We start from the raw sequence: 20,288 nt of genomic DNA, 5'->3' as shown, positions 1-20,288 counted from the left end.
TGCCATTCAAGAAGATTAGCCTCGTATTTTGTGTTGAATACTATGGCTACTCCTTCTTTTCCTTGATTGTCATTGCCTGAATATAACATTTTATATTTATTGCTCAGAAAGATCTCACCAGTTTTGGTCTTTTTTTGTTTCAGTCACCCCTATTATGTCAATCTGGTACTTATCTAATTCCTCAGCTAGCTCCATTTCTTTGCCATTCAGGCTTCTTACGTTGATAGTACCGATCTTTAACTCTGGTGATGTTGAGTTGGGGTTTGTTTTCAGATTTGTTCCAGTAGCTGACTTTTCGCTGTTCACCCTCATTCCCTGGTGAAAACAACGGGCGGCCTTGTTTGACCGGGTGACGCCCCAGCCAGTATGAAATTTTGTCATGTTGTACCATCATTTTTTATTTTGGTTTAACCAATAAGAATACAATTTGGTCGACTAAATCCCAAATTGCCAGCCCATCCTCGTTCATTAAGTATTGAAGTAGATACCCAACAGGGTGCACCACAAGAAGGTGAGGATTGGACATTAGGTCAGAAGCCCTGGTCGGTTCTCCGCATTCCTTTAAAGGCTATGTGGAGGTCTCCTCTCAGTTATACAGCTTTGACCCTTAAGTACCCCCCTTATAGGTTTTTGGATGTGGCTTAGATATATCCTTTTCTAGTTTTGTTACAAAATTGCCCATCTGTCTCTCTTTCTCAGTGTTTTCCTTACTTCTCGTTTTGCAGTTGCACTGTTTCTTTTGTACTCTATTTTTATATGTTGTAGAGGTAAAACACAAAATAACTTTGAATAAAACATTTATTATGGAGTGATTCCAAAACAGTAACGTTGGAGTTGTTTCCAAAAGATAGTAGCAGGCTAGAATATTGAAAAAGTAACAGAAGCCTATGGTCTAAAAATTAAATGTTTTCTAAACTAATTTATACTTGAAACTTGTGGAAGCCATTTGATTAGTTGTGGTTTAGCACACTGGAAGCCTGGATTTCTTTCTTTCTTTTCTTTATTATTATCCAATAAAATGTTTAATTTACAAAAACAACCATTCAGGACTATTTCAAAACCAATTCTAACATTTGATATAAAAATTATGTAATTGGGGGTCCACTTTATAAGGAATTAAACTATCTTCCAATGCCTTTTATTAATAAGAATATTTAAAAAATAGTTTTAAGACATTGCTGGGAGGAAGACTCCATAAAAAAATAGCTGAAAAACAAATTATGAAATATCAGAAGTGGAAAAAGACTTGTAGGCAACATGATATTCAACAGAAGGGAAATCTGTATTTTTTAATTTTTCATTTGCATAAATGAAAAAACACTAAAAATTATATGTTGAAAGATTCTAATGGGAAAGAAAATGTAATCTTTAATATAATAATTATTAGAATGCCAATTTTATGCCTTATGTTAACTCAAAGTATACATTTAGGAAGTTTCTATATATTTATTAGAGAAATAATTGCTTTATTTCCTATTAAAAAAAAAACTTAATTTATATTCCTCCCATAAGACTTCTACCACTACTACTATACGAGCATCTTTTCATTATTGAAAAACAATTGAATTTTGAGCATTAAAATAAAAAAACAACAACATTTTCTTTCATAATTAGTAAGAATTAAATAGCCTATTTTTGGAGTAAAACTATATTAAACAGAGGAAAAACTCAACAATTTATTTATTTTTTTTAAAAATGAATAATTAATTCATATCAAGAAAGGCAAAATACAGTGTTGACTAAAATTAAAAGTATATTATCAGATTACAATGACATGGTTTAATTATGGCAACAGAAATACAAAATGTATGAAAATACATTTTGTATTTCATTTATCACATCATTCCTTTATTAAAAAATTAAATAATTTGCAATTCCAATATATCTTTAGGAAAAATTAAATGAATTAATATCATGATTCACATCTTAAGGTTTTTTCTCTTGTTTGAGGAAAAATAATTTTTCACATTTTCTGCAAATAAACTAAACTAGTCTATTCTTCATAAGAAAATCTATCATAACATTTACAAAGAAACTGTTTTCTCTGAAAGTGAAAACAATCAAGTTTAATGTTAAACATTAAAACACAAACTAGCCTGGAGAAGGGAAACAATGATACTAAAATAAAAAGTTTGTACGACTGTTTTGCAGTGTTTAATCCGTGCGATGAACACCATATACGAAATCATTCTGCACAAGTATTTGATATAACTTTCAGTTTTATTCTTCTGTACTATGATCTGGAAGGGAAGTATCTTTTGTAACAGAAACAGAACAGTCACTCAAAGAAACACTAGAAGATGTAATGTCTTGTGTACAAGAGGCAGAAGTGCTACCTTCAAATGCAGATGCATTTAAAGAAGACGATGTTGGTTGTCTTCCAGTTAAAGAACTCTGAGTTGTTTCCTTATTTGAAGTATCAACTAAAGCAGTAGTCTGAACATCAGTTGTGGAACTAGCATCTTGTCTGTTTTCATTGCTAATTCCTGCAAATGTTTCTGAAGAGGTTTTTGGTAACTCTGAAGGTGATGGTAATGACACCTTAGCATGACATAATGGACACTTATCCTGAATATAAAGCCACTTCCTGAGGCAGGTTCGGTGAAAAAAATGCTGGCAAGGTGTTAGACATGCAGCCTTCATGGTACCAAAACAGATTGAGCAGACATCATTTAGCTGGGTTAATTGTAGCTCTGTAGCTGCAGGAAGAGATTCTGCTTTTTTAACAGCTTCTCTGCGAAGAAGAAAGCTACGCCATCCAGTCTGCAGTCTTTGCCATACATTGAAATAACAGTGCACTAATAATATGGAGGCATTTACCCAGTTCCATTTTGAGGATGTTGACTCCCACAGTCCCATACCAACTACAAACACTGCAACAAGAAATTCCAATATCTTAGTAACTGCACGTGTGTAATACACAACATCATCAAGGCTATCCCAAGGTTCTTGTCTAGATGAATCATATAAGAAAAGACAGTGAACAACAAAGAGATCGAGAACTTGAACTGATGTTAACATGCAGCTTGATAAAACTACCATCATCCAGAAATCAATTGGAAACACTTCTGACAAGATATAAGTGAGATAGAGTGGAAAAATAAACAATAGATAACACATGCTTAGAGCCCGAAAGTGCCTGCTTATGCTACGGCTGCGGGATGCACTAAGGGCAAGAACAACAGGTTCAGTGATTTCTAGCATAGATTGAAGAAGTGATGAGAGAACAATAAAGAGAATGATAGTCATAACAGCCATTCTTGCTGGCATTTTCATCTCAGTCAGTCCTGTTTGCATTGCCAGTAATACTAACGTGAAACCTTCAGTCCATCCACTGTGCACTGGATTGTCTTGAAAGAGGGCGGAAAAGCCTTGCAAGTATGCTCGCGTAGCACAGAGGGCAAAATATGAAACATAAGATACAGTTACTGATGTAGCTACAAGAGTCACTGGACTGGCACAAATGGAACTGATTGTGCTCAATGTTATAATATACCATTCATCACCCCATGCTGATGCTTTCTCTGGATGATAAAAACCACCAATTAATTTCACTATAAATTCTATCAGCCAAAACACAGCAAAGTGTGTTGGTACAAAAAGCTTGTTCCACAGCACTGTTAAAAGAGACATGAAGCCATAGGTCTCTGTTATCAAGAGTGCATCCATATATGCTAACTTTACACAATCTAAAATAATGGGAACTTGGTGGGTAATATACAGGAAGACATTAAAAGCCATCAGAGCACTACTGAAGTTGTGAAGAATTTGCAAAGCTTCTGTAGGGAGACTAGCTAAACGAGCTATCACTGGTAATACATAAGTGGCCAGTGCAAGGGGAAATGGCCTTCCAGGTCCCCGCAAGAGATAGGGTACTAATGCTGCAATTGCTGTGTGAAATACCAACATAGAAATCTGCCTTCGCAGAAACTGATAATCTGTCTGCAAAGGACTCCCTTTGAGTGTTCTTTCTTCCATGTCAATGTAATAACATGACAGAAGATGTGCACTAACAACTAATGCACCACTCACAAAATGTGTATACAGAGCTCGCACATAGGGAAGTGGTAACAGCAACAGCAAGAATCCATGCAGGAGAACTGAAAGAAAAAAAAAAATCAATTTTTAAATAAGTTTTTTTTATAAATGCAACATGTGATTAACTCCATACTAAATGAAAATATCTAACAGATATAATTTTCAGCTTACTCTCAAAGGCCACCATTTTTTGAAAAATAAAAAATTACATAAAAGTAACATCTCATATCTTCATCCTGTATTCACTGTATGATTCAATAAGCTTTTGAATTGATTTCTTAACTGACTAACCTTCAACATGTTAGGATTTAGTTCTGCAGGTGATGAGGATATGGAAGTGTAGAGAAACTGTAAAACTATACACAAAATTGTGTACAGTTTTCACTAATCCTGGCATTTAAATGTTGATTCTCATGCATTGTGTTGTTTCAAGAAACTGATAATATAGAATTATAACTACAAAATTTTAATTATTACTTCTTATATTTTGCCGAGTGGGGTGCTTAAGGATCAAAGCTGTATAACCGAGAGGAGATCTCCACATAGCCTTTAAAGGAATGCAGAGAACTGACAAGGGCTTCTGACCTAATGACCAATCCTCACCTTCTTGTGGTGCACCCTGTTAGGTATATACCTGGATAGTGAATGAACAAGGATGGGATGGCAATTTGAGTTTAGTCGACCAAATTGTATTCTTATTGGCTTAAACCACAATATAAAATCATGGTACAACATGACAGAATCAGGGCAAACAGCGAAAAGTCATCTACTGGAACAAATCCTGAAATACACCCCAACTCAGCATCACCAGAATTCAAGATCGGTACTATCAACATAAGAAGCCTGAATGGCAAAGAAATGGAGCTAGCTGAGGAATTGGATAAGTACCAGACGACATAACAGGAGTGACTGAAACAAAAAAGACAAAAACAATGGTGAGATCTTTCTGAGCAATAAATACAACATGTTATATTCAGGCAATTACAATCAAGGAAAAGAAGGATAGGTATAATTAAACTGAAATATATATTGATTTTTAATTGACCAGTGATTTATAAACATACAACACCAACAGAGCTGTTTGGCTTCTTCAGGGCTTATAACGGTAAGAGTAAACTCAAAGTGGCTAGTACAGAGAAATTGCAGTAACATTATTGTATAAATTAAAAATTGAAACAGACACATAACATTATATGCATGGAACGTGTTGGATTAATCACGGTTGTGTGAGCATGGTCTGTAGTTTTGAGCGAAACGAAATTCTGGCAAATTGAGCGATCTTATTAAGGTTTTCCATATGTCAGCTATTATCATTCCCTGGTTACTGGTAAGATTTTCTCCAGAATGGAGGACTACCACGGCTTCCTTGAAGTTTCTACAACGGAAGTCTTCTTCTAGATAAGGCATGAATCAATGGTGTGATTTGTAATTGCGAAATGACGGGCTAGTCCTGAATTGTCTGTTCTGTTCTTAACATCTCCTACATGTTCTTTTTTTCGGATTTCGAGGCTTCTCGATGCCTGCCCTATATAGTTAAGACCACAAGAGCATGTGATGTTGTACACACAAATGTGTTTGAAGAAAGCATTAATGTCGAACGCAACTGTAATGCTGAAAGGTCTCAGAAGTTTTGCGATCTTTTTTCAACACTGTACCTGCATAAGGAATAACTAGAAGATTTGCATTTAGTGAGGGTAGATTGTTGTTGCTCAGAAAGATATCACCATTGTTTTAGTCTTTTTTGTTTAATTCACTCCTGTTATGTTGTCTGATACTTATCCAATTCCTCAGCTAGCTCCATTTCTTTGCCATTCAGGCTTCTTATGTTGATAGTACTGATCTTGAACTCTGGTGATGCTGAGTTGTATGTATTTCAGGATTTGTTCCAGTAGATGACATTCTTTGAGTTTACTCTTACCTTTAGAAGCCCTGAAGAAGCCAAACAGCTCTGGTGGTGTTGTATGTTTATAAATCATTGGTCAATTAAAAATCAATATATGTTTCAGTTTAAATTATCTAACTGAGTGACCAAATATAGCATAACAATGAAGTAGCTATGGTATTCAACACTAAATACAAGGCTAATTTTCTTGAATGGCAGGCAATATCAAGTAGAGTGATGTGGGTAAATATCAGAATGGGGAACTGGCCAATGAGACTTATTTGTAACTTGGTCCCACAAAAGGTTCTATAAAGGTAAAAGCAGAGGAATTTTTTCAGCTTTTAGAGAAAGCAACTGACACAATGAAAATAGAAAAGTTGGTCCTTGTTGAAGATCTAAATAGTAGAGTAGGAAATGATTGTCAGACATACAAAAATGTTTTGGGAAAATTTGGAGAAAAGAGCAAAGTTAATAATAATGGCAAATACCTGTTGGATTTCTGCTCATGACATGGACTGGTTATTACTAGCACAATGTTCCAACATAAAAATGTGCACAAATTCACATGGAGAGAAGAGACAAGGAATAAGAAAGTCTCATTGACTACGTTATTATTAATATAGATGCTTTCTCCCTGGTGCAGGACACAAGGGTGTACAGAGGATTTGAAATTGGAAGTGATCACCATTTAGTCTTGAGCAGGATAAAATTGAATTTCACATTGCAAGGAAGAACATATAAGTTTCATCATCATCATCATGATCAAATTCCTGATATGTACCCTCAAGCGGTGTACAAGATATGATAGTACTGTATGAAAAACTAACAGCATTACTGACTTCCTATCCACAATTTTCCTCCAAATCAATCTCAGAAGCTCTCAGATGTGAACTGTAGACTAAATTACACAAACATTATTCAAGAAAAAATACAAGAGTTTGAGAACAGGAATAAAACTTTGGAATTTCAGTGGCAAGCCATGAAGAAAACTGCAAGGATAGAAAAATCAGAACTCCATGGTGGACACAGGAAGTTAAAGAGGCAGTGAAGGAAAAGAAGAAAGCTTATCAAAAGTTCCTGGCAAATAAGTTGGCTTGTGCTCTTAGATAATACAGAGACAAATGTAAGAAAGCTAAACAAAAGTCATGGGAAGACTTTGCTAAGAATACAGAAAATAAATATCAAGGTGAGAAGATATTCTGGAGGTTGTTGAAAAAGCTCAGAAATGGAGAAAAGAATGCTGTAAAAGAAATTAGAGATAATAAAAATGACATCAAAACTGCTAAATGAAACAAGCAGTGACAGCACAGTGGTAAAAAACACTCAACAGGCATGCAACCAGGAATACATAAAAGATACTTGAAGTAGAAAAAGCCATGAAATGCCTAAAATGTGGAAAGGCAGCTGGAGTAGATGATATTCGACCAGAAATATAAAGGATATCAGGATCAGATCTTCACCTCACAACAAATACTTGAGAAATCATTGGAATATAACAAAGATCTGTATTTAAGTTTTTGTAGATCTGGAAAAGCATATGACAAGAGAGAGAGAGAGAGAGAAGCTATTCAAAATGCTACAGTTATATGGTGTCAGTGGGGCATTATATCAAGCAATACTTTAGTCTTCATTTGAGTTGTCAGCAGTTAGAAATGAAGGAAGTACAGGAATATGGTTTAATGTTAAATCCTCTCTGTTATTCATTATCTATATCGATCACATTATGAAGGAAAGTGGTATTAAACCTGATATCAAAATTGGAGATGTTAATGTCAGCTCTTTGCTTTATGCAGACAATGTTATACTTCTAAATAAAACCGCTACAAGTCTGCAAGATTCCCTGACTAAATTGAAAATATCAACTGCAGTTGATATTTTCAATGCATCTGCAAAATATCAAATGTTTATTAATGTTTATATTGGTTCTCCTCTGAATGGAGAACCAATATAACAAGTGAAAACATTTCAGCTACTTATGCATGATTTTTAGTGAAGAGTAAATTAAATATGGAAATAGACAGCAGAATCAACAAAGCTGGTATGGTAGGAGGTCAACTTAATAAATTTATATGGAATAAGAGAGAAATTAGCCAATACACTAAATTAGCTGTATACAAGACAGTGTTCAAACCAATTTTAACTTATGGATCTGAGAGCTGGGTTAGAAACAAAACACTTGATCACAGACTAGAGACCACAGATATGAGAGTCCTGAGAAAGATTAGTGGTGTGAACTGATGGCATCAGTGGCAATATCACATTAAAAATGAGGATATTAGTAAAGAACTTCATATTGTTAGCATCCAGGAATATATTAGCAGATCTAATCCTCAGGTGGTATGGTCATTTAAACAGAATGAGAGAGGAAAGATTAGCAAAAGAAGTGTTCTCTGCTAGGTTAGCAGGGAAAAGACCCAGAGGAAGACCAAGATATAGGTGGATTGATGCAATAAAAAGTGCCATAGAAGACAGAAATATAAGATCTGATAATGTTAGAGTCTTGACAGTTAACAGATTGATTTAGAGATAAAATGTACATAGGAAGTTAGTAATGATATAAGTTTTCATGTAGTACTATCATATCCTGTACACCTCCTTCATGGTACATGTCAGGAATTTGATGATGATGATGTTTTGCAGAGTTAAATTGGTATCTTCAGGAATTAATACACTGGTATCAAGCAACACGAACACAGGCACACTTCATAACAAAAGATGGAACAGGAGAGATACAGGATGACCTAAAGCCCTATAAATATGCCACATATTTATAGGTATTTTTTTATAAATATGGCTTTGGTAGGGTGTTTTTGACTGTTGGGCTTAATGTCTGATGAGGATTTCCCACATGAGAGCCATTTTGATACATACTGTATTTGTTTAAGTTGGGATAGTTGGTAATAACATGAGCAGATTCGATCAAAAGCCTCTCGAATTTAAACTGGCTTTGGTGGAGTAAATTGGCTTTTTTCCAATGGATCCTGTGCTGGGGGTATCCTGAGTATGCTAATCCTGAGCAGCCATAGTAGTGGAAACTGATGGAAAAAAGCCACTTTACTCCACTGAAGCAAATTTAAATTTGAGATGCTTTTCTTCAAATCTGCTGCAGCTCTTACCAACTATCCCAACTAAATAAATATGGTTGTATCAAACTGTCTATCATCTGGGAAACTCTCATCAGCAGACATTCAGCCAGTCAAAACCCCAACCAAAACCAACAGGTGGCATATTTATAGGATATTAGGTCATCCTATATCTCTCTTGTTCCATCTGTGTTACTGAAGTGTGCTACATGCACATGTTTAATACCAGTGTAGTAATCCTGAAGATGCTAATTTAAATTTGGTAAAATATAGGAAGTAATGCTGGCCTGGTTTGCTGAGTGGTTAGCGTATCTGCTCTCCAGCCAAGAGGCTGCATGTTGGAATCCCACGTAGGCATGGATGTTTGTGATTGTCTTCCACCTTCATTCACCCAAGTATAGATACACTCTTCCAATATGGACTAGATCACCATGGGAGTAGCAAACCCAAACCTCCCTCAATGGGAGAGGCCTTCACCCTGCAGTGGGTAGAAAAATTAGGCTGTTCATCATCATAGGAAGTAATAATGATTTTTTTTTAGTTATCTACTCTACTTTGTCAATTTCCTTAAATAAAAGGATGTAGGGCAACTTAAGGGTCAAAGCTAAATAACTGGGAGGAGGCCTCTGCATGGTTTGTTAAGGAATACAGAGATTCAACCATGGCTTGTGATCTAATGTCCAATCCTCATCTTCTCCTATTTTCCCTGTCAGTATATTATATATAAATGAGTCAGTATATAAATAAATTTAGGATAGGCTGACAATCTGGGACTTAGCTAATTGTATTCTGTATTTGTCATGATTTGGTTGTTGTGATCACAAATCACAGCAAGCAACAACAAACTGGACAGAATTGTTGGGGCTCCCCAGGTACATACAGAAGTGGAAAGAGTTCATTTGACCTCATCATCATGCACATAGATGATGAAAGAGAGAAAAGAAGAAGATTCTGTATTTACTTAAACCATCGGTTTCCAACTGGTGGTATGTGTACCCCTTTGGGGGGGGGGGGGGGGGTATGTGCTAGGCCGCTCAGAGGTACACGAAAAATAATCAGTAATGGCAGAAAAACAAGTAAACAAAATGCAAAACATTAGTTATGGAACAACAAATGTTAAGTTTAAATCATCGCTTTTACGAATATTGTAAAATTAAATCTGTGGTTTGTACTTTGTACTTTTAGTGTAGTAATTTTCCTTTCCGAACTCATTACCTCATTTCCACTATTTTACATTAAGATAGCCACTGAACAAAAGTGTCAGTATTTAAAAACATCTATTTTAAAAACAAAGGGTACAATTTATAGAAATGGGTTTAAAAGGGATACACAAGTGGGAAAAGGTTGGGAATCACCGACTTAAACTATAAACAAAATGTCATGTCAGCTGCAATGTCACCATGTTTGGATGTGCAGAAAAAGACCAAAACTAACAATAATAGTAAGTACAAATATTATTCGGTTTAAGACACGGACTAATGATTATTAACACCATCTTCCAACATGAGGTTGTGCATATATTTGCACCACACAAGAAACATGAATAAAGGCTTATTGACTTATCTTCAAGCTGGTTTTGCATTATGGGAGATACTGAGATAGGAGTGATAGTAGCTTGCTCCACCTTTGCTACGAGTTGCACTACTTTACCCCAGTCCTGAAGATATTTTCAGGAGTAAACTTTGTTTGCTCACACTTGGATAAAGGATTAAACTAAATTTATTATAGTCTAACCAAATGAAAAATAAACTTTCAACATCTTTCCTCAATAAAGGTTGAAACTAGTCTGGGTAGTGGCCCTTCCCTTAATGCATAACATTATACATATCCGCAAGGAGATGTGTTTTGCATTATGGGAAATACTGAGATAGGAGTGATAGTAGCTTGCTCCACCTTTGCTACGAGTTTCCCAGTGTTGTACTACCTTACCCCAGTCCTGAAGATATTTTCTGGCACAAACTTTGTTTGCTCACACTTGGATAAAGGATTTAACTAAATTTTTTATAGTCTAACCAAGTGAAAAATAAACTTTCAACATTATTATTATTATCATCATCATCAGAGACCTCCAGGGAGTCAAGGACTCATCGAGGAAGGCTATAAATCACCCAACCCAGCTATCATAACTTTCCTTAAATTCATTCACACTAGATGCACTCACTATCCCTAAGGGCAAATTATTCCACTGCTCTCCAGGAGAAAACCCAGCTCTTATCCCTTTCTTGATATATTAACATATTATTAATATACAAATGTTATTGGATAAAACACTGAAAGTGTTTGAAAACAAAAACCAAACTTTGAGAGATGCCAAAATTTGAATAAAACTGATCAATTTAGCCAGTAATGTCTAATCCTCTCCTTCATGTGGTGAGACCCAATAAAAGGTATCTACCTAGATACTGAGTGAATAAGGATGCATATGTCAAAATGGGGAATTGGACAACAAAACTTATTTGTGCCTCTGATCCCACAGAAGGTATTACTATGAAGTAGATAAAATTTTCAAGAAAAAAGAAACACTGATCCTTGTTGGAAATTCAAACAACAAACAATATAACAATGCCTGTAGAAAATTTAGAGAAATTAGGAGAAAATGGTAGGTACCTACTATATTTCTGTCCAGGAGAGAAAACAAAAAGATGTGCACATCTTGACAAGGAGAGAAGATGATAGAAATAAGAAGTCTCATTGACTACATTACTGCCGACTGTGATATCTTTATGCCTTTGGTGCAGGACATAAGATACAAGAGATCTAAAATAGGAAATGATTCCCATTTTAGAGCAGGAAAAAATCAACATCCTAATAAAAAAATAAATAATTTAAAAAAATATAAAAAAATCTACAAAAGTTATAAAATGAAGTGAATAGCTTTAACAGGTTTTCAAACTTTTTCAGGTCATTGCACTCTTAGTGATTTTTTCAACGCACCCCTAGGCTTTTAACACTAACTATTTACATTTGTGGTTTCTCATGGAAATTATCACGAGAAACCACAAAGAAAAATGTAAGAAAGTTAAACTATGCGTAAAAGCAAAGTCTTTCTCCATGATTTTTGTTTAAGAATAAAGAAGATAAATACCATGAAGGTGGCAAGATATTCTGGAGACTGTTGAAAAAATACAGAGGTTCAACTATCTCTACCAATGATATTCATCATCTATGCGGATTACAACTCCACCATTGCCGGTCCTAAGCCCGGATGAGAAAGGAGAAGGGTTGTACTTGTGACTAGCAACCATAATATGGAAAAAACATATTGCTACAGAAACCTCAACCATTGTTGGAAAACCGACACAAAACCAAGAGGGAGAAGTACTGGGGAAAATGAAGCAAGCCAGTGAAAGCCCCATTGGGAGAAGCTGACAGGCAGAAAACTCCAAGAAAAAACCTCTTTAGCCCAGAACTTTTAACCAAAATTGGATGCTGGAATATTAGGACTTTGTACGAAAATGGAAAAGCTAACTTACTAACCAGAGAAATGGAAAGATGCAAAATAGAAATACTAGGTCTAAACGAGACAAGATGGAATGGAATGGTAGCAGAGAAATCCAACTAACAACAAACAAATACATTTTATATTCTGGAAACCAGAATTAAGATGCCACACATAGCAAAGGTTTAGCTTTCATGCTAACAACAGATGCTAGAAGAGCACTAATTGAATGGAAACCAGTTTTTGAAAGAATCATCAAAGCTAGATTTAAAACTAAATACAGAATAAAACTAAATACAGAAATGTGACCATAATAAACATATATGGACCAACAAACAATGCAAAAACAGAAGAGAAAGAAGACTTCTATGACATGCTGCAAAAGAAGTAGATGAAGTCAAAAGTAAAGATATAAATGCTTTTAATTATAGGTGACATGAGTGCAAAAGTAGGAAATAGTAACGTGGGATATGAACGAATAATGGGAAAAGAAGGTTTAGGAAACTGTAATGAAAATAGGGAAATCCTAAAAGACTTTTGCACTTTCAATGATATGATCACAGGAGGAACCATATTTAAACATAAAGATACATCCGTAAACAGACTTGGATATCACCTGATAAGAAATCCAAAAACCAAATAGACCATATTTTAATAAACAGACCTTGGAGAACTTCTTTGATGGATGTAAGAGTTTGGAGAGGTGCAGATGCCTTTACAGACCACTTATTATTGATTGCAAAAATAAAAATGAAACTAAGAAAAATATTTAAAGGCAAGAATTAAATACAATATATCCAAACTGAAAAACAAGGATACAAAAGACAAATATAAAGTAACATTAAGGAATAAATATGGAAGCCTTATAGAACAACATAAGGAAATAGACATTGAAGAGAACTAGAAAAAAATAAAGAATATATTTAATAGTACCGCCGAAGAAGTTCTGGGAAGGCAGAGTAGGAATCACAAATAATGGCTCTCTGAAGAAACCATCAAATTATGTGAAGGAAGGAAAGCTTTATGGAATACACTTCTGCAAAGTACAGAAGAAAATAAAAGAAATAGGATAAATGAAAGATACAGGCGCTTAAAAACGGCCAGGTAAAAAAAGTGCAAGGAAAGATAAGAGTTTTCCTGGAGGAAATGTGTAAAAAGGCTGAAGAAGCAGCAAGTAAATTTGACCCAAAGAGGTTGTTTGAGATAACAAGAAAGCTAGCTGGGAAGAGTTTTAAAAGAGAAGGGCCTGTAAAAAATAAACAAGAAAAGTTACTCACAAATGAAGCAGACATAGAAAAAAGATGGGTAGAACATTTCCAAGAAATTTTAAATGGAGAAATACAAAACCTAGAACAAGAAATACCAGAAACACCAGAAGAAGAAATACTTAAAATAAATACAGGAACTATAACTAAACTAGAAATAACTCATGCAGTAAAGAAAACAAAAAACAATAAAGCAGCTGGGAGTGGCAATATACAGGCTGAACTACTTAAAGCAGATATAAACACTATTGTTGAAATGCTAAACCTGCTATTTAATCAAATATGGGAAAAGGAGGAATGGCAAGAAGACTGGAATACAGGACTCCTGGTTAAACTGCCAAAAAAGGGAGATATAACACTTTGTAAAAATTGGAGAGGGATTTCAATTCTAAATGTTGTAATCAAAGTATTTACTAGAATTTTGCTAAAAGAATGAAACAAGAAATTGAAACTAAACTGAGGAAAAAACAGGCTGGGTTCAGACCAAACAGATCTTGTATTGATCAGATAATAACATTAAGAATAATTGTTGAACAGTCAATAGAGTGGCACAGTAGCCTATATTTGGGATTCATTGACTTTGAATGTGCATTTGATAGCATAGACAGAAAGACTATATGGAAGTTAATGAAGCACTACAGGATTCCTCAGAAAATCATAAATATAACAAAGAAAACTCATGAAAAATACAAAATCCAAATAATAAATAATGGCAAACTATCAGAACCATTTGCAACAAACACAGGAGTAAGATGAGGATGTATACTCTCCCCGACCATCTTTCTGATTGTCATTGACTGGGTGATGAGGAAAACATCTGAAGAAAGAATTGGCATTCAGTGGGGATGGTCAAATAAAATCAGTGACCTGGATTTTGCAGACGATATATTGCTTTTGGCACAAAAACATCAACACCTCCAAAAGAAAATAGATGATTTAAACCAGGAAGCAAATAAATGTAGATTGAAAATAAATCATAACAAGACCAAAGTAATGAAGATAAACCCCAAACAAGAATTAGTCTTTGAAATACTAGAGAAAACACTGGAACAGGTACATAACTATCTACCTGGGAGATCAGTGATCAGCACACAAGGAGGAACCAAACAGGACATACAAAATAAAATCCAGAAAGCACAGATTGCATTCAATATGATGAAGAAAATTTGGCATTCAAAGAAATAAAATTAAAAACCAAAATTAGGCTCTTCAACACTAATGTTAAACCAGTTTTACTATATGGAGCTGAGACATGATCACTAACAAAGGAAAACATAAATAAAATACAGGTCTACATAAACAAATACTTGAGGAAGATACTAGGAACATACTGGCCAAATAAAATAACAAACATAGAACTTTGGGAGAGAACAGGTCAAACCAGCATCAGAAATGAAATCACTAAAAGAAAATGGAACGGGATAGGTCACACAATCAGGAACCCAGATAAAGAAATAGCAAAAATTGCACTAGAATGGAATCCCCAAGGCAAGAGGAAAAGTGGCAGACCCAGGATACATGGAGAAGAGAACTAAAAATAGAGACAAGACGGCTGGGACGTTCCTGGAAGAAGATCAAAAAAGAAGCATTGAATTGAGTCAGATGGAAGTCAATGGCTGAGGCCCTATGCTCTGCAGGGAGTGAAGAGGATAGATAAGGTAATGCAGATTACATCGAAGGAAAGTGGCATCGAAATTGAAAATCTTCAACTTTTATACAGATAAATGTTATACTTCTAAAAAATGCAATGCAAGTCTTCGGATTCTTTGACTAGATTGAATAACTCTGGTAACAAGTTTGATATGAAAATTAGCAACAAAAAGATCAAGCAAATAATAAGAACATGGAAAATATGATCTGCACATTCTCAATGGAGAACCTAGAGGACAAGTAAAGTGTTTTAGTTATTTATGCATAATTTTAATGAAAATAAATTAAATTTGAAATGATGGTATGGAGCTGTCGTTATTAAATAAATTCATATGTAAGAGAAATTAGCAAAACTAAGCTAGGTATACAATGCACAAAACTTTTAGCTTATGAATACAGCTTGGCTAGAAATAAAGGAGCTATCCAGTTTTGAGAAAATTAGAAGAATGAAAAAATGGCATCAAGCAACATCATATTAAAACTGCAGATGGAGGGAACTTGACATTGTTACATTCAAGAATCTGTGAGTAGAGCAACCTGTGGTAGTATGGTCACTTAATCAGAAAGGAAAAGGAAAGATTAGCAAATCAGATGCACAATGGCAAGAAAAAGATGTACAGGATAAGCAAGATCTAGGTGGTTTGATGCAATTAGAAGTGCCTTATAAGTCCCAAATATAAAATGTGGCACTAATGGAGTCCTGACAATAGCAGATTAATATCAAAGAAAACTGGTGACAGTTAATAATAATGCGAACATCACCAGGAATTTGATCATGATCATCATAATGTCAAAGAAAACGAAGAAAGTATTCACGGGACATTTCACCATTTCCTTAATTTATAAATGTTTTCTTGAACATGCCTTCATAACAGGTTGTTTTTCAGTCAACATAATTAATATGTATATTTCTTCTATTTCACTAGCATTCTGGTCTGTAGCATCATAGGTATGTATACTTCTCCCTTCTACATGTTAGGCCTACTGGTCTGTTAGAGCTATCTTAAGCCCTTCAAAGTCGTACCCATCCTGAGGATAAAGTGACTAGCCCTATGCCTCCTGGTATATTCTATGGGTGTAGCTGTGTGTGTTCACGAGGTCGGTTTGCCAGCTTGTAGGAAGAAAAACCCTGCCGTCCATGCCCAAGACCGGCTAACTTGGCTATGTCTGAGAAAGATCCTTAAGCTCCTCACATTGGCGAGGGAAATCGAACCCAGGACACTCCTTTCCCAAGCATACGGTTGTGAAGCGCATAGCCACGTGGACTAGGTATGTATACATGATCGTAAAACAGTTAGTGCCTATGTGTTAAAATTTCAACAGCTTAAATTCTCTCAGCAGACTCATCCTGGGAGGTTCATTCAACTTACAACATATCTATCATACAATTTTAAAATCTTTAGCACTCCCTACATTAACAACATATTCTGGTAATGCATTCCATTCACTCACAATTCTCTAAGTAAAAAATCTACTCCTTATACCCCTCTTCACTACACTCTTACATATCTTCCAGGGATGGTCTCTGGTTCTTCCCCTCTCACCTTCTACTCTTTTTATAATCTCCTCTGGATTAATCTCATAAAATCCCCTCATCAACTTAAACATCTATCATAACACTTCTTTTCCTCCTATTTACCAAACTTCAATCTACATTCTTTCAACCTCTACAGTCCTGATATTGTCTTAGTCACTCATCTCTGGACCCTCTTCAATATTTCCATATCTCGGTAGTGGCCCTTGCCATAATGCATAGCATTACACATATCTGCAAGGAGATGTGCTTTGCACTATGGGAGATACTGAGATAGGAGTGATGATAGCTTTCTCCACCTTTGCCACGAGTTGCCTTGGTGTTGCACTACCTTAGCTCAGTCCTGAAGATACTTTCAGGTGCAAACTTTGTTTGCTCACACTTGGATAAAGGATTAAACTAAACTTATTATACTCCTTCATAACCTTTTCTTTTCCAACAAGCTTGCTTGATTTTCAATGTTCATCCATTTGATTTCTACTCTATTTACTCACCTAACCCTTTGAATACAATTATGAATCACATGTGTCAAATACTGCCTTATGAATTTCTATGAATAGTCAACATCTTTTCTGCACAGCTTATTTACCCAACATATCAAATGCTAGTTGACTACAGAGCTTCCCATAATCAACAACTTTATAATTCCACACATATCCTTTTTTGGCAGTAGCCTTTTCTTGTTTCACCACTTCCCAAACAAGTACCTTATGATCATTTTCACTAACTGCTGGCAATGTTGATACCACATTAACAACTAAATCTTGTAAAGTTATCACCAAATCTAAAACACTTGTTTTGGTCACATGCAACTTAAGATATTTATACCTCAGAAATTCAACAAACTTGTTCTCCTTGTTCCTGTACACTATCCCCGACTTCAATTCTGCATTACTATAATTAAAGTCTCCCCTCAAGATCACTTTCTTTTACATGTCCAACCAACTGGCATAAATATTTCATGACCATTAATATTCTGTACTAATGATCTGCATTAAGCTTATATAAACCTTAGTTTTTTCTATCTTTCTCTATGCTTCTGAGTCTTGGACAGTAACAAAAGATGACAGAAGAACTGAGGAGTTCAAGCTCTGGTGCTGGAGAAGATTGTTAAGAATCTCTTGGTTAATTCAAAAGAGAACAAACAAAAAATATCCTAGAAGAAATGAATATCCACACAAGACTGATAAACATAACTGAAAAGAGAATAGTGCATTGGACACATATGTAGAAGAGAGGGCAACTGCCTGGAAAAAATAATCATCCAGGGTAAACTGTGCAGGGAAAAGAAAAGAGGACCCCCCCCCCCCAAACAGGTTGATTGACCAAATATCAAGAATCACTGGACTTAAACTAGAACAATCAATAAGAGAAGCACAGGGCAGAAAGAAATGGCAAAGCATCATCAGGAAGGTCACAAGACCTCAGACATGAGGAGACCTGAGAGAGAGAGAGCGAGTATTCTGTACATTCCCTGGCTTATAACAGCACTCTATCAGATATGATACTGTTAATTCCAACTTTGCACCATACAGATTCAAAATCTGCACATGTACTATCAATTTCCACCAAGCTAGTAACAAGCAGAAGAGGTGACAAATAACATGATAGAAACTTATGTTACTTAAGGATTCAATAAGATTGAAGTTGTGCAAGAATGTGGTTAAGAACTGTGTGTGAAGATTAGAATTTTTGCTTGGAGAGTGGTGTATGATTTGCCAGAGGTAGTTGTGAGTGCTATAACAGTAAATGAGTTTAAGGTGAGGTTATGATCAGTATTGTGTGAATACCATCATCACAAAATTTCTGAGTGTCATCAGCTACTGAATATCCAAAAAAAAGAAAGCAAATACGATAACATTCAAATCACATATTTGGACCATCTAGAACTACAGCCAGATCATCTCTGGCTAAGAGGTCAGATGGTACAGTAAGTCTACATGTTAATATGCAAAGAACATTTGTGTTTGCATATGGTAGCCTGGGAAATTTTCCAGAATGAAAGATTGAATTTATATCATATTAAATGAATTCAGCATCTTGAGCCTGGGGTGAATCTAAAAAAAAAGGCCCATTTATGAATTTATAACAATTCACAAAATAATGATAGAAAGTAATGATTTTTTTTTTTTTTTGGTAAATGACTGGGTGACCATTAATTGTCATCAATATATCACACTATTAATGATCCATGGCACAGAAAAATATAGTCCAACCTATACTTTTCTATGCAATAACTACATGACATTTATACCAGATTTTTGGAAAAGCTACTGCCTCCAAACACATTTCGTTAAGCAATGCCAGCCATGTGGTATATGAATGAGCAATTTTCTGACCGAAGGATTGGATATGCCAGTTCTCAGAACTGGTCACTATTTTAGACTGCTGGATTTGTACATTTGAGATTATATGAAAAATATGATGTAACGGATATAATGGTTGAAAAGATGAAATAATTCAGCAAAATTTTGCTATTAAAAGACATATCAATAACGTCAAGGTTTCATAAGGTTAACTTTTCTAATTGAATAAGTTAGATGAACCTCCAATTTGAAAGTAGCTATTTAGAATACAGGTAACCCTCGTATAACACGGTTTCGATATAATGCAGTGTACAAATTGTAGAAATCCTTGCTCAACGCAGTTCCGATATAACACGGTCTACAAATTCTAGTAACCCTTTATTTTTTCATATATTTTTCACGACTTAAAAACCAAATTTTATCTTCATTATATTTGTGTCTGCCCATATTGCACATGTAGTTATAAGTAGCGAATTTATATTAGGGGAAATATCCTTTAGCACGAATGTACATCAGTTGTTTATCGTTGAAAATTGTCTTTATTTGCAAGAATATCAGAATATCTTTATTATTGTTGAAAATTGAAGTTTATTTTCCACTTGATTAGAAGGTTCAGGCCCAAACTTTGTTTGCCTACACTTGGATAAAGGATTAAACTAAATTTATTATAGTCTAATTAAGTGGAAAATAAACTTCCAACATCTTTCTCTAAATCCAGAGTAATTTAATAAGATGGTACACCTTTTGGCAACTCGTATAGGTAAATATGACCTCTCCATTGCTTCTGCCTTAGACCACTTCTGGGTCTGGCTCCCACTGATGAGACCCCAATAAAGTTGAAACCGGTCAGGATGGTGGCTCTTCCCTTAATGCATAGCATTATACATGTCCGCAAGGAATGTACTTTGCATTATGGGAGATACTGAGACAAGGAGTGATGAGAGCTTGGTACACCTTTACTACGAGTTGCCTCAGTCCTGAAGATACTTCAGGCACAAACTTTGAATGCCTACACTTGGATAAAGGATTAAACTTAATTTATTATAGTCTAACCAAATGGAAAATAAACTTCCAACTGCTATGAAAGGACT

The 20,288-nt window shown here is 35.1% G+C and overlaps 1 protein-coding gene across 1 annotated transcript in view; it reads right to left on the bottom strand.

Annotated features, from left to right (window-relative positions):
* Positions 1-780: 780 nt before the first annotated feature.
* The window catches only part of LOC150107290 (RING finger protein 145-like), an 87,288-nt gene continuing 67,780 nt past the window's right edge, over positions 781-20,288 (bottom strand). Inside the window, exon 4 of the mRNA XM_090391138.1 lies at positions 781-4,100. Coding sequence (XP_090247264.1) covers positions 2,221-4,100 — 1,880 coding nt within the window. The 3' untranslated portion in view covers positions 781-2,220. The remainder of the gene's footprint in view (positions 4,101-20,288) is intronic.

Source organism: Typopeltis vanoorti, chromosome 4 (assembly GCF_054136105.1).
Source record: "Typopeltis vanoorti isolate ZY-2024b chromosome 4, IOZ_Tvanoo_1.0, whole genome shotgun sequence".
NCBI classification, from domain to species: Eukaryota; Metazoa; Arthropoda; class Arachnida; order Uropygi; family Thelyphonidae; genus Typopeltis; species Typopeltis vanoorti.
The sequence above is the reverse complement of the archived record's forward strand: the minus strand, read 5'-3'. Positions and strand labels throughout refer to the sequence as shown.